Source organism: Lissotriton vulgaris, chromosome 1_1 (genome assembly GCF_964263255.1).
Source record: "Lissotriton vulgaris chromosome 1_1, aLisVul1.2, whole genome shotgun sequence".
Lineage (NCBI taxonomy): Eukaryota > Metazoa > Chordata > Amphibia > Caudata > Salamandridae > Lissotriton > Lissotriton vulgaris.
The window spans coordinates 2023221566-2023236966 of NC_141685.1; the positions used below are offsets into that span (position 1 = coordinate 2023221566).

The window sequence follows — 15401 nt, forward strand, 5'->3', positions numbered from 1 at the left end:
TTTCGAGGGTATAGGTAGCAGAGACGGGCAGCAGTTTATATCGTTATATGCCGACGACTTGCTGTTGTTTCTTGAAAATGACACGACAGCGCTGGAAGGAGCAGAGAGATTGCTAGGGCGATTTGGTGTAATATCGGGCCTAAAGGTCAACTGGGCAAAAACATGCGTATTTCCGTTACAGAGGGACACCGAGCGTCCTGACCACCGGCCCACACTAAACTGGGAACCGACTTGTCTTAAATATTTAGGAGTATATATATATCACACGGCCGCGCACATGTTGGAGGGTAACGTTGTCCGATGCATGCGAGCACTGAAGGGCAACCTGGCCTTTTGGGCTACCCTCCTGCTCTCTGTAGCTGGCCGCATATCCTTGTTAAAAATGGTTGCTCTACCGCGATTGTTATACTACTTTCGGACACTACCGTCTGGATCCCCAGTTTCTTTTTCCGCCAACTTAAATCCCAGCTGACTTCGTTCCTGTGGGGGGCGGGCAGGTGCAGAGTAGCGCTGGCGACGCTCACCCGCCCCAAGGAGGAGGGTGGGTTAGCGGTACCAGACTTTGATCTTTATTAACTGGCCACCCAACTGCAGACATTCACGCAGGAGGTGGCGCGAGTGTACCGAGGCCCGGAAGAAGAGGAAATTAGAGGTACGCCAAGGCATGTCTTGGCCTACATAGCCTTGCAGCAGAAGATCGCTACCCGAGACCTGACACTTGAGCAGCAGGCGTTCCGGCTTTGCTGGAACCGCTCCCAACGGCGGGCGGGGATAAGGCATCCGTATGCCCCGGAAATTCCCCTGGGCATGCTGATGGCGCTATCCCACGGGGGTGATTGGTCGCAGCTACAGCAATGGGAAGAAGCGGGTGTACAGGTTGTGGGAGACCTCTATGAGAACGGACCACTCCTCCCATATCAGGACCTTCTAGAACGCTTTGACCTACCACGAGGAGGATTCCTCCTGCACTCGGCTGAATGACCCATAAAAAGAAATTACCACGACCTATCGTCTCCGGGATTGGATCTTTGTTGGAGCCCCTGTCCCAGTATTGTGATTTCTTTCTGAAACCACTTGTCCAACAGACCAACACTTATCTGAGGGACACAAAGAGTCTATTGGCCATGCTGAATGAAATAGTGCTACCAGATGGACCTGTATTTTTGATCTCTCTAGACATAGAGAGTTTATACACATGCATCCCGCAGGATGACACCATCAGGGTCATCAGAGACTCTCTCACCAACTCGGAATGGACACATAAGACCCCGCCTTCCTTTGTAGTCGATTGCGCGACTTTAGCCCTTAAAAGAAATTTCTTCAAATACCAAACTGACCTATATCTTCAAGCCACCGGAACCTCGATGGGTAGTACCTTTGCCCCTAGCGTGGCCGGACTTTATGTCCACGATTTTGAGAGCAAGTATATCCTCCATGACTCCAATCCATTCACCGTCAATGTGACGTTTTGGCGTCGTTACATTGACGACGTGTTAGTTATTTGGAGTGGCCCAGAATCAAGGCTCAAGGAGTTCCTAACGTGGATTAACACCTGCAATGAACACCTCAGATTCACTTACAATTACAATCCTAGTGAAATGATCTTTCTTGATATCCCCATTTCCAGACAAGGCAACCGTTTGCAAACCAAAAATTATCAGAAACCCACATCCAAAAATCATCTCCTACACTTTACTAGTTTCCACCCCCGTACATTAAGAGAGAACCTACCATACGGGCAATATTTACGTCTGAGACGAAATTGTAGTGAGCCAATCAGGGGAACTGACCCAGAAACTTGAAACATGTGGTTATCCCAAACAGATTCTGGCTACAAGCTGTAAACGAGCTAAAAACCAACCAAGGGATGTACTGATTGAGGACAACCCAAGATGTCCTGAGGAGGAGATTCCTCTCACGTGCGTAACAACTTATAACTGTTTATCCACTAGTGTCAGCAAATGTATAAACAGACATTGGTCAATTCTTACGAGCAACAAACACAACTGGACAAAACCCCTCTTCTCTTATCGGAGAGCGAGAAGTTTAAGAGACACACTAGTACATACTCGACCTACCACACATCCAGGACCAACACAGAGTACCGTACTTAATGCATGGGGTCTTCCCCCGGTACTAGGTCACCATCCCTGTGGAGGATGTAGTGTCTGTCACCTCACATCCCCAACTAAAGCCCTGACTCTGGAACCAGGCAAAACGTGGCATTTGCGCCAACACACCAATTGCAATTCCTGTAACGTAATTTATCTTATAACATGCCCTTGTGGCTTACATTACATTGGAATGACGACACAGCGTATAAAGTTGAGGATCTGCGAGCTCCGCAGTAATATTAGGTGCAAAAAGAATACCACTAAGCTTACCACCCACTTCATTGAGGCCAATCACAATCCAAATGATGTTAGGTGGACAGTGGTAGAGCAGATACAGGTTGGCACTAGACTGAATGAATCCCTGTTTGAAAAAGAACAGCGGTGGGTATACCGTTTGTCAACCCACCTACGAGGCCTAAATGATAACATCCCATGGGGCACAGTAATGCATCGCTGATCTGCTATTTCAACTCTGCCCTGTATTATAATTCCGTTGCCCATGGGTTTGCTTCAATTCGAAAAAACAACTCCTGCTGGTTGTAATGCTTTTTGATTAAATGAGTTCTGAATAGGGGGTATTACAATACATTGCTGACATGACACCAGAGCTCTCTACCTATATATTGGGAGTGCCCGTAGATTAGATCTACCATATCTTTACACAATGTGTTTCCATTGGGTCATAATAATCGAACTGAAAATAGCTGGTTCGGTTATATTTCCCACATACTTTTTGGTGGGGTTGTTGAGTTCGGACATTTAAACACGCACATTTTATTTCATCATTTTCGCGTGTACCTTGACTGGGTTATCCATGTGCACTTTTGGGGACTCGATAGTTATTTTGAGATTGAATTAGAACTGTCTCTTTAAATCTCAAACTCCGGCCACGAGTGCTCTACCAAGAGCGAAGCATGTTGATTCGCTGTCTAACACCACGTGACCGGAGCGATTCCATATTGCCGTTTCAACTACTGGCATTGGCTATCATTCGGGCAGTGGTTGTGAACACTTTAGGTCACACGCGGGGAGCCATCGGAGCGCAAGTGAGTACGATCTGCCGCTGATATAGATCACGCCGACAAACGATTTTGCCTTCCTTATTATACATACTAAGGATTATGGTGGCCAATGTATTTTGAGACGGCATGTCTGTTCACTTTCAGTTTCCTCCGATGTGAAGTAACCCCCACCACTTGTGCCCATGACGTGAGGCGGACTTCAGTTTCACCTAATTATAAATACTCCTTTGTTTTGTTAGCGCTAGTGTGTCCACATTGCTGGGTGTTTCGATTCCTTCCAGTACAGTGAGTGTACTGTTGCGCAGCTATCCTTTTGCACTGGGCTTAAATAGTCGTGTTTCTTTTTCCAATGAAATTTGACTGGCGATTTAGCAACCAAATACGCCGTATTGTCCAAGGTTTCCTGGACTCACTGGGGGCGGTAAACGAGAGCTTAATGGGCTCAAAATACCTCTGCAAAAACTGATTTATTCTGATTAGCATCACTTGGGGTCAGAATATGTTTGCCTGCTCAGGAATACAAAAAACAGTTATATTCTTTTTTGAAGCTTGGCAAAGTGGAGTGCATGTGGTTGTATTGATATGAGAAAAGACGATGTTTACACATGACATTAATGGAAATATGCCTGTGTGTATATGTGTTTTTCTCTTTTTCTTTTTTCCACAGATCCCTATTACCTGGAAATTCCAGGTCTAACCGGTATTAAGAACCGTGAGTTAAGTAAGACTTGAGATAACGCTGAGGTTAGGGTGCACCTTAGAGTGTGCATACCGCCCAGTGTTTAGATGGTTTCTTGGTCCTGATGAAAGCTCGGCCGATTTGGCCCTCAAGAGCAGAAACATGTTGACCTAATGATTAGGACAATTCGACTCAAATTCAAAGTCTATATTGTCCTTCTCATCTCCCTTTTATATTCAGATGCTCACACTGATCTTCATTAAAGTTTGGTTTGGATCAGTGTCCGCACCTTTTTAACTTTATCACGTTCACTATCTTTCACTGGTTTTTATTCAATCCAGCTCCACTGCAACTGCAGGTGTCGCAGCACACCAGACAGGTCTTTTACCTGTCTGGTGAAAACTACCTAATGATGAAGCATGTCACCCAATAGTTGGGTGAGTGAGGGTAGTATATAAAAAAGTATTACTTTTTCCACGTTTCACTTCACTTTAGACACTCTTTTCATTTGTTTTTTTAGTCACTCCTTTGTTGTTAGTTATATTTAGAATGGGGTACAGGAGTGTCCTTTGAGCCCTTTCTCTCTTGTTGTTGTTATTTAAATGAATAACACACACACAATTCATTAACTGTAAGTTTTGGGATTTTTTTGGGCTACCGTTTGCCTGTACCAAGGGATGCGCTGTGGTCCAAGGACTGCAAAAAGTCTCCCTTTAGAGCCACAACCCCCCGAGAGATGCCTTCATTGCCATTTGACAATGTCAGGAAGTTTTATTCCGCCTGCACTAGCAGCTTCCAAAAACAAGCTGTCGTCACGCCATTGCGCAAATAAAAAAAATAAATTGGAAACAAAGTGCGCCATGCGCGTTGTCCCTGCCTGCAGTGGGGAAAACTCATTACGACAGCCGTCTTGCAAACGATCCAGTCCAGGTGGGTGGGGCCTACAAGAAACAGAGCAGGAACAAAAAAGCCTCACTTTCAATAGAAAGTGAGACTCTAGCATAAAGTGTGACGCTCGCCAATGAAAAGCATGGGCGGAGCTTCCATACCACTTCCAAAGTCTATTTGACAACAATAGATCTCGCAGAGCACGCAGTGCATGCGCTGTGACGCCAGGCGAGAGCTCGGAAATCATAGATCTAGAGAGCAGACAAGTGCAGGCCTTGGCCCACCCAAACCCAGCTATAACTTTGTGGCCATCTTATAAAGATAAATGCAGGAGCAAAATATGTTGATTATTTTGCACAAGTTACCAATTAAAAACTGTACAGCTCATAATGCTCATATAAGCATTACAAATCTAACATGAGCCACGTTTTTGGAAAAAAATATGTATAGTTAAGCAGTTTTATACTCTGAATGCATCCTCTAATTTTATTTGTGTTTAGATTTCCCATAAAGAAAGTAGATAGTGAAGGCCGTCTGGTGACCTATGTTGATGCAGCAATATTACATTATTATTTTTTAAAACGGCTCATTGTGTAGACTCATGTGGCTCTTCTATGTCTATCAAATGTTCCTTTATAAGCTGTGAGACAGAAAGGAAGCTGCCTGCCTGAAAGTACACATTAGGGTAATGGTATGTAACTGCGGAGGCCATGTTAGGATAAGGCAACATCTAGTTTAAATACACTTGGCCAAATAAATTAAACCAAGTCAAACGTGACTCTAATGTGATCGCAGCGGACGCTCCCTCACAGCATGCTCGGATTGGAGCAAATAGGCAATGTGGCATTGTCAGTTTAGTCTTAGACTTCATTTGTGTTGCATCCATACGTCAATTCTGAGGCACACTTTGAGATGTTGTAAAATCAAACACTGAAATCATCAATCCCTGCCGTTTGGGCTGTGAGGGGATGGTTATTTGGGATGCCCGCTGGTCCATGGAGCAGGTGGACATGTACAGAGGCTGCCGCGGGCTTTGTTTACTCTTTGTAGTGGACGTGATCATTAGCTGATACATCATATTACAAGCGCTGTTCAGGGGTAACCAAATGAGCATGCTGGAAATGCGTGCAGTCATGGGGTGAATTATATAAATTACAAAAAAAGTTCCTCAAAAGCAGATGGAAACAGTACTTTAATGCCAGGAAATTGAGCTATTTAAAAAATAATTAATAACCCCATTTAATTACACAATGCTGAGTTCACATGCAGCTGCTTTACAAATAACCAAAACACTAGTTATTTAGACAACACTAAGTCCATATGCAGCTATTTTAAAAAATAACCAATAACCCTAACAATAGGGTTAACCTAATGACGTCTTTAATCCATTCATCTCATCTTGGATGTCTCCACTTGTAACATTAATTACACAGCTAATAGCTATTTAGTTCTGTTAAAGTTTGGCTGATTGTGCTACTATAGCTGACTGTATTTTTACAATTAGTTGAACATATAGTTACAAAGACTGCCTTCAAATTGTAAGAATATTTTAATTGGTTAACTTACATGTACTTGATATATAATTTAATATGTCACGAATTAAGCAATGAATCTTATGGCTGTGAATGTAACTCTTCTTTTGGTGCCATCAGGGTGATGTTGTGAGACTCTTCCATGCTGAACAAGAGAAATTTTTGACCTGTGATGAGTACGAGAAGAAGCAGCACATTTTTCTCCGAACAACCTTACGACAGTCAGCTACTTCTGCGACCAGCTCAAAGGCACTGTGGGAAATCGAGGTATTGTTATGAGTGATGCGCATAGTGTTAGAATTCAATCAAGCTGACGTTTTCGATACCGCACCTTCATATTCTATTTTGATAAGATTTTAGCTGTCCGATCACTTTTGCTGTAAACTTCAAATTGTTTCTTTGCCATTGCACCTTAGGAAGGACCCCACACACCTGCAATGAATTATTGTAGCGCTTCTATGGTCTCCGCCTCGAGTTATCTCTGAGGGAGCATAATAAAGACAATTTGAGATGCCTTGTTTTGGGAATGAAGACAGTGAAGGCCTATTAAGAGTTGAATGGTATTAGGTATTTGATGAGACGTTCTAGGTGTCGCAGGTTTGACAGAGTGGCAATATTGATGAGCTTTTTTAACAGTTTTACAATAATATGTATTACATGTTCACTAAAATCCAAGAGACTCCTCTAATCAAGGTTCTGAAAGAAAATGGTTTATCTGAACAACCTTGTATAACAGATCACTTTTTAAAAAAGGGATCATATTTCTGAGAAGCATAGTTATAGAAAAAATTGGACTGGTGATTGAAATGAGTGTTAGGCAATGAAGGAGGCATGCTTACATCGCTTTACTAGTAAAGTGTACTGTATGATAAACAGAGAAAACTATCATTTTCAAAATATATTTCCTCGTTGAAGGTATTCAGTCACTCCCTACTTGAATCTTATCAATATTGGTGATGTTGAAAGTGTAGAGATTCTTTTAGTCATTTGCTCTATTTTTGTACTTTTGTATCAAGTGTCTACTTAGATACTGGACTATCTCTTTTGATACTGTCTTTTGCTGTTCTGTTTGCATCCAATTGTAACTAATATGTCTTTCCATGAACAAAACTGGATTTGCCATGCTGAGGTCCTGATTTAGGGACATGTATTATTGTGATGGAGATCCGTGGTGAGTTGTATGTGTCAATTGGATCCTCTGTTTGAGAAAATATAATGTGGACTAAAGAAATATGACATTTGGTTATTATTCATATATCTGTACATGTACTGGAATTTGAAGCTTTGGATATCTAGGCCTTCTTACTTTCCTCTCTTATTGGAGTCTGTTTTTTCATGTTCCATCTCCTTGTAGTTATTTTTGGGGGGGAAATGTAAATGTTCTGGTTTGATTAGAAAGGCGCATGTAATGGCGACTGTCCATTTCAATGGTGATGTTATTTTGAGTAGTACAATTTTTTCATACTGAATAATGTAGGCACACCTCTTACCTGTGTTTTTATAATACTGATAGCAAGAAAGCCAACATTACAACATTGCAAACGTAGTTTCTGCCAAGTTCTTGTGTACATTCTCTTTGAAGTCTGCTGCTTAAGTCTTAAGTCAATAGAGTGCTACAGCCACACACAACCTTGGAAACTGAGCTGAACCGAGGGGCGCGGGCTGCAAAATCTATTCAAGGCACGGCAGCCATAACCAGTCTGGGACCAGCTCTATGATCTGGCCCTATGTCATCAGACGCATTCATATTTATTCCGTTATTTTAAATTGTTTTTTGGCTACCACCACAGATAGACATGTGGTGATCTAGTGCACTGAATTAGTTGTTAGGCTTGGTGCTGCCACTTTGATTGCTTTGGCTATCATGTCTAACACTCTTGTGGGTTTTGGCTGCATGTATAACAATTCGATTTTATTGCATCTGATAGTGACATTGTATTTTACCAAGCCTTTTACCGGTTTTTTGTGCAGTATGTATGTATATATATATATATCTATCCAGCAAGTGCAATCTCCCAGGCTCCGAGCACAGCGACCCAGGAAATCACGCAGATTCAATATAGCTTACTTCAGGCACAAGTTTTATTAGGAGCTGAACCAAACAATCTGACGCATTTCGGGCATCCGCCCTTGCTCACAGACAGTCAGTGTTGGAAATGGCCACATTTAAATACTAATGCTCCCGTTTTTTTGCTTAACACCACGTGATTATGGAAAGAGAGGACAAACTACCAGTACTGCATATAGTAGTCTGTTTTCCAAACATTTACAAATTTGATAAAAAGAGAATCGGAAATAAAGTGCAATTTCTGGTTAAAATCCAAAAATAATGCGACATTATTAGAAACATGCAATTCATGAAAAATGGTACAAAAGAAATAAATGCATAAAATGCCTATATTGCATGATACCAAATATATACAGTCAAAGCCCCAACATACAAAACGATATTGCAGTGCAAAAATGCATAATAAAGTGCAAAGTGCATCAATTAAAAATCAATATCTGATTAGACGCAATAAAGAGTAATAATAACAGTTGTTAGTGCAAAATATGCGGTATTGTAAACATCACCATATTGCATCTATACAGATTGTGTGCAAATAAGCGCTGTTTGTAAACATATGACTGTAGCAGCATATTTATAGGGCAAAGACTGTTTGGTATGGATACCACAAGATTACTATTGTCACTTCTTTGATTATGTAAAAGATTTTAAGGGAAAACAGAAAATGCCTATTGTCTATGTCCTCAAAAAACTAGTGTTTACCCAAAAGAGATAATAAACAAACATAATTTGTAAATCACCGTGAATCATTAACGATATCAGGAAAAAGAAAAATTGCGTGCATAAACCCAACAAGAAGATTTTTTAAAATTAATCATATGGGGATGGGCGGCAGCCCACCGAGACTCTCTTACCAAAGCAATTGAAAAAGGGCCAGTGCAGAACTAAATTACAAAAACACATGTAGATCCTCCGTGTTGTTAAGCCCATTTGGGGATCTACTGTCCAGCTCAAGAATAAAATGAGATTCCATTCTCCTAAGCATCTTAACCCTATCTCCGCCCCTTCTTGGTTTATCAATCGCAGAGATAACAAAATAGGACAGGCACTCCAAATTGTTATTGTGTACAACCTTGAAGTGCCTGGCCACCGGGTAGGCTGGGTCATTGTTCACGATGGCTCGTAAGTGCTGGAGGATCCTAACATGCACCGGCTGTCGTGTACTGCCGACATATCTCAATGCACATGTGCAGGTTAGAACATAGATGGCGAATTCAGTTTTGCAATTGTATTGACCCTTGATCTGAATTGGGTCAGGACTGAACAGCGTATAATACTGCTGGGTACTTTTGCCAAATTTACAGGCCCTGCAGGAGGTGCAGCGTTTAAAACCTGATCTGGTTTTCATCCATTCCTGTTTTCTCCTAAGTTCAGGAAAGTCATGGCAGATATGAGACCTGAGTGAGGGGCCTTTCCTAAAGGTGACAACAGGCGCTTCAGCTAGTTGGGGTTTTAGTACTGGATCTGTTTTAAGGACTGGCCATCTCTTGGTCACAATGGATCTTATTTGTCTGGCCTGTCTGCTGTAAGAGGTTATGAACCTAGGATTCGTGGTGTTGTCATCAGTTATTTGCGAAGGTTCAGCAGTGTTTTTGGTCTCCATTAAAGAGGCACGGGATCTGCATTTAGTTTTTTCCACTGCTGTTTTTAACACAGATTCACGGTAGCCTCTTTCACGAAACCTCTCCAGTGCTTCATCAGTACAACTTTTGAGATCAGATTCTGTACTGCAAATTCTCTTAATTCTTAAGAGCTTGCCCAAAGGGATATTGTCAACCACATGCCGTTGGTGTGCACTGCTGGCGTGGAGGATACTGTTGCCAGCAGTGCTTTTCCGATGTAACTTTGTTGCTAGCTGGCCATTGTGAATAAAGACTTTCACATCTAAAAAGTCAGTCTCACAGTCACTGATGGAACTCGTGAATTTAAGATTCTCATTGTTGATATTGATAGAATCAATGAACATTTCTGCGCTGTTCCTATCCCCCTGCCATAACAAAAAAAGTCATCAATATGACGAAGCCAAAGCAAAACATGATCAGAAAAAACTTTAGCGTGTTGCCGCCTGAGGACCTGCTCCTCCCACGAGCCCACGTGTAAACACGCGTAGCTGGGAGAGAAACAGGCCCCCATGGCGACTCCACGCTTCTGCAAATACAAATCACTCCCAAATAAAAAGAAATTGTTATTAAGACACCAAGATGTTAGCTCAATTAGTACTTTGTTGTGTTGGTAACAGTTCATAGGCCTTTTGCCAAGAAAGAAGTCCAATGCTTTTAAGCCGGACATATGCTCTATGCTCGTGTAGAGCGATTCAATGTCCAAAGTAATCATGAGCATTCCATCATTCCACTGGGTATTTTGTATCTTGGCGAGAAAATCACCTGTGTCTCTCACATATGTTGGTAGGTCCTGGACTAGATCTTGCAGGAAATAATCTATGTATTCTGTGACATGCTCTGCCACACCCGCAATTGCCGAAATAATCGGTCGGCCAGGTACCGGTCTTGTCAACTTGTGGATCTTAGGGAGTAAATAAAGTTTGGGCAAAACAGGAAATTCAACATGGAGGAATTCAAATTCTATATATATAATGTGATCAAGGGCTCCTGAAGCCCGAAACGTGTCGTTGCAGGCTGCGTGGGAAACGCAAATAAACGTACATCTTGCCTGAATTGCTGTGGTGGTCTGAGTTCTGTATTTACTGCAAACATAGGTACCATGCAACAGAGCACTGTAAATGAATGAGAGCTGTTTCGACAGCAAGTTAGAGGGGATAGTAGTGGAGTTTGTGAGTTGTTTCAGAAAATAAGAGTGGAGGATACCAGAGAGTGAGATGGTTTGGTGACTTTGGCCCTGATTTAGAATTGGGTATTAATGGGCTAGCTTCTGATTTCTGGAAGCAGTAGTGAATCTAGAGGAGAATCACTCCCAGCGTTGCTTCAATTGTAGCAGTAGTCTGGTGGCGTCAATTGCAACAATAGATTCTCCTAGAAAAACCTCTTTACTCATAGCATTTCGTAGTGTCCATTGTTTTAGTTCTATTTTTGTATTGTTTGGCATTTTTCGTTCTCTTGCATCCCTTCGTTTTTACATTACTATCAAGCGTTGATTTGCTGCTGCACTGCTCTGCAGTGGTTTCTAGTGATCTGTTACAGCACGAGTTTCCTCTAATTATGAGCATTTCGTGCAGAAATGGCTAGTGCTCGGTATTATTACCCTTTACTGGGGGTTGTGGTTAAATCATTGCGCAACTGCCCTCAACACCTGTCTCAAACTTTCATTTTACTTAAAGTAATTACATGTCTTTGACTCATCCTATGCGATTTTTTACTCAGCGTTAAGTATAATATACACAATGGCACCGAAATCGAGAAAAAAGCATCTATACCAATGTATAAACTGCCCAACAAACAGCACCAGTTTCTGAAATTGCTAAACGTGTATGACGTAAATCATAAAGTAATTACATGACTTGGAGTCGTCTTGTGTTTGGTTTTTGTTATCTTTGTTAATCAAAATATTAACAATGACAGTGAAATCGACAAACAAATATACCCATGTCCTAACCGTGCAACAAAGAGCACTAACTTCTGAAATTACTATACGTGATTGATATAAATCTTAAATGTATATTGCTAATGATCTAACTCAGTAAAAGGAGTACAAGCACAAACTGGACTTAAAACAAGGAAGAGGGAGTAAAGAATAATAAGAGTACCTCAAATACCAATAACATTCCAATGCAAAGGTAACAGCAAAAACTTGAATAAATCTGGCCCTCAAACTGCCTCCTTGGGTGAAATGATTATTACTTACAATTCATCATACAATCATCAGAAACAGCATGTTCTCTTATTTATTTTTTACTTAAGGACTCTTTAAGTTATAAAAACTTACAGAGCTCCCTTCACAGGACATAGATTCCTACCAGCCGAACAGGGATCTCTAAACAGAGTGATCAATCTTCAGCTAGAGTAGCGTCGGTCACAGCCGCTGCCCTCCTAGCGGATCAGGAGACCATCGGCCATGGCCAGAGTGGTCCTCGAAGGTCTGACCTTTATGGTATCAAAAGCATCACAGCTTTCTTAAATAAATCAATGGCCCTATTTGGTATAGATAAATGTTGGTCATCCCTTGGCTGTGTAAATAATCCTCAATAAATATATAATCAATAAAAATAAGAAATTGTACAACAGAATTGCTGCACGGCATTAGCAGTGGGGGGCATGACACCTCTCACGGCCTCATGCGCTTGCACCACGTCTCTGAGATTGATAATTGTGCATGGAGTTCTCTGTTACCATTGAGATTCGTATACAAATTTTGTGCTCATTGTTGCACGAACCTATGTATTCCAATTAAGGCATGTTTAACAGAATCACTGCACAGGCAGGTCCTATTCGTACACATTCACTCTATACCAAGAGATGCACTGTACACCGAACTGGCTCTTGCTTTAGTCATTATATTCAACCATTTCCAATGGCTATGAGTCCGTTCTCTTGGTGAAAAGCTTCAAATATTAACTTTGTGAAATTTGCTTTTTAAGTAGTTGTTTGCTAAGCATGTGTGTCTTTTGCTGCAGGTTGTGCATCATGACCCGTGTCGTGGGGGTGCAGGGCAGTGGAACAGTTTGTTCAGGTTCAAGCATCTGGCGACGGGAAACTACCTGGCTGCTGAGGTAAGTCTCCGATTGATCAACAACACATGGTTCTGTGTCCGTATTGAAAAGCCAGAAAACCTTCTGTCTCAAAAGCTTCATGGATTGTTAAAAGTTGGTGAACAACTGTGTACAAATGTGTAGGACCTGCCCAATTCTCTCCTCCATCCTTCCTCTTATATGCGCTACTTGTAGCCAGGAGAAGGACCACGTTGGCTCCTAGATTAGTGTGAGCTGCTTCTCCAGTGAGGTGTTGCCTTCCTGGCAGTGGGTGGAATCCAAACCAACAGCGATATAAACCACAGTTTGTGCCTGCATGGTGTGACCTAGTAAGAACATGGTCTACTAGTAAAAAAGTTTACAGTATACCGAGTATTTTAAAGACCTCAAAGGGAAAATCCAGAATTTTAAACCCCTTAGCCAGTGGTAATGGTATCTACCTGACTCTAGCCGGGATAAAGACTACTGACTAACCAGGACTTTGCGAGGTGACAGGGAAAAAACCTCTCGCCTCAGAGAAGTTCTATACAAACACCCACAGTTTTAATTTGCGGGCCTCAGAGTAGGTACAAGTGCTTGATTGGGAGAAGCGTGCACACTCAATGCTCCAAACTCTGATTGGGGCCAGTCTTCCTGAAGTTCAGAAGGGCAATAAAGCCTCTTGTCAAGTCGTCTGATGGTGTTTGATCCCTGGGCTTCAAAATATCAAATCTCCCTTTCCTTCTCTTAATTCTTTCATTTGGCTTCACAGGAGGAGTGATATACAGATGATTCATAAACGTTGAAAAAAATTAGTGCCTCGAAGTCCAACCCAGATAATCGGTTTTTACCTCTAGCCAGCTAGTGACTCATGAGGGCGGTTACATTTTCCTCACATCCTGCTTTTTGGAAAAGATCAACGCAGTTTTAGGAGAGTAAAATAGGCAATACTCCCTCACACATACCCTGGATTGGATCAAACAACAAAGACCGGAGGATGACGTACACGTAGGGCGACTGTTATGAATCCATCTCCCTCACAGAGAATTCACTCCTCACCAGATGCAAAGCATATCATGTTGTGATCTCTGGCAGTATTTGGTGACCGGTCCCACTGCTGCGACCCTCCGAGATGTACAAAGGCCTTGACTCAAACTGAGGCCACCGGTGAATGGTGGCCGTCGCCTGCTTATGCTGCAGGTAACTAATTTAGCCCTGATGCTCGGCATTCCTCTTTAGAACACTGACCTGAAACAGACGTTATTTTCCTTACCCCTTGGGCAGTGCTTGAAATGGAAAAATAGAAGTGCAGGTACTCTGTACCAGAGTACCTGTTTGTTTCTGAGAAGTGCTGGTACTCTCCAATTAAAGTATTGCACTTCTCTTGAGAAGTGCCGGTACTCTCCCTGTCAAAATACCGGCCCATTTAAAGCACTGCCCTTGGAAGAGAATCTACCACTCCCTGCCTAACTTATAAAATGCACATAAAGGGAGTGGCCAGTCACACAAAAGATCACCCAGGTCACTTTCTCAGTCTCATCACTGGATCAGAAAAGTAGGCCAGATACGCACACCTAAACCTACACACACTTACACCTAATCATGACTAAACACACCTACCCCAGCTCACTCCTACACATGCACCTGTCCACCTACCTGCCTACCATGGTGCCTTCAGGGACCAAGGGCTTATAGCTACTGGGCATTTCGGTGGCTGGCAGCAAAGCGGGCCAGTATAACGGCCATGGGTTCCACTTCTGTTCTTGGTGACTTGCTGGCGCTTTTAAATGAACAATGCAAAATGAACGGTTTTAAAACATACTTACAAACTATTTATTTTGCATTGTTTGTGTAGAAAGGCCAAATAGCCAGCCAGGCCCTGGCAAGGACATACCACAGTCTCCTCGCGTGTACTAGGCGTGGATTTTACAGGATGATGTCTTTTGGAAATTTGAATCACTCACTGTCTACACTTTTAAAATGAAAAATCTCTTACAGGTTGATGACACATCATTCAAATGTCACAAAGGGCATAAAACAATACATTGGTACACGTGCATGCGCTCTGAAGCTAACCCACAGGAAGACAATGTAGGCAGATTGAATATTTCACGCCTTGAGATTAGTGCAGGAGATTTCAGATCTTCTTGTAAATTAATAACTTCATAAAGTATCTCCTCGGTTATGTTCTGCTTCCCTTTGTTACCTTGTTCAGTCGGTGCAGCTAATGACCACATAATTTAAGAAATCTAACCTACCATTAATGTCCGATGAGGAAAGAAAGAAGTTGTTTTCGCAAATAAAAAACTCGTATGTCTTGGTTTGGCTAGAAAGATAGCAAGCATGTCGCAAGTTGGACATCTTGATAGGCTGAGGGTACTGCCTGCACATTGCATTTTTAATATTTTTTGGTGTACTGGTTAAATGGAAGTCACTGTATGAACTTCAAGTACTGG

The 15401-nt window shown here is 42.1% G+C and overlaps 1 protein-coding gene across 5 annotated transcripts in view; it reads left to right on the forward strand.

The window, feature by feature from the left end:
• ITPR2 (inositol 1,4,5-trisphosphate receptor type 2) overlaps positions 1-15401 on the forward strand; it is a 1555333-nt gene that overhangs the window by 460213 nt on the left and 1079719 nt on the right. For all 5 annotated transcript variants that reach the window (XM_086920227.1, XM_086920242.1, XM_086920233.1 and 2 more), the window contains exons 8-9: positions 6356-6502; positions 12892-12987. In XM_086920227.1, coding sequence (XP_086776353.1) covers positions 6356-6502; positions 12892-12987 — 243 coding nt within the window. The remainder of the gene's footprint in view (positions 1-6355; positions 6503-12891; positions 12988-15401) is intronic.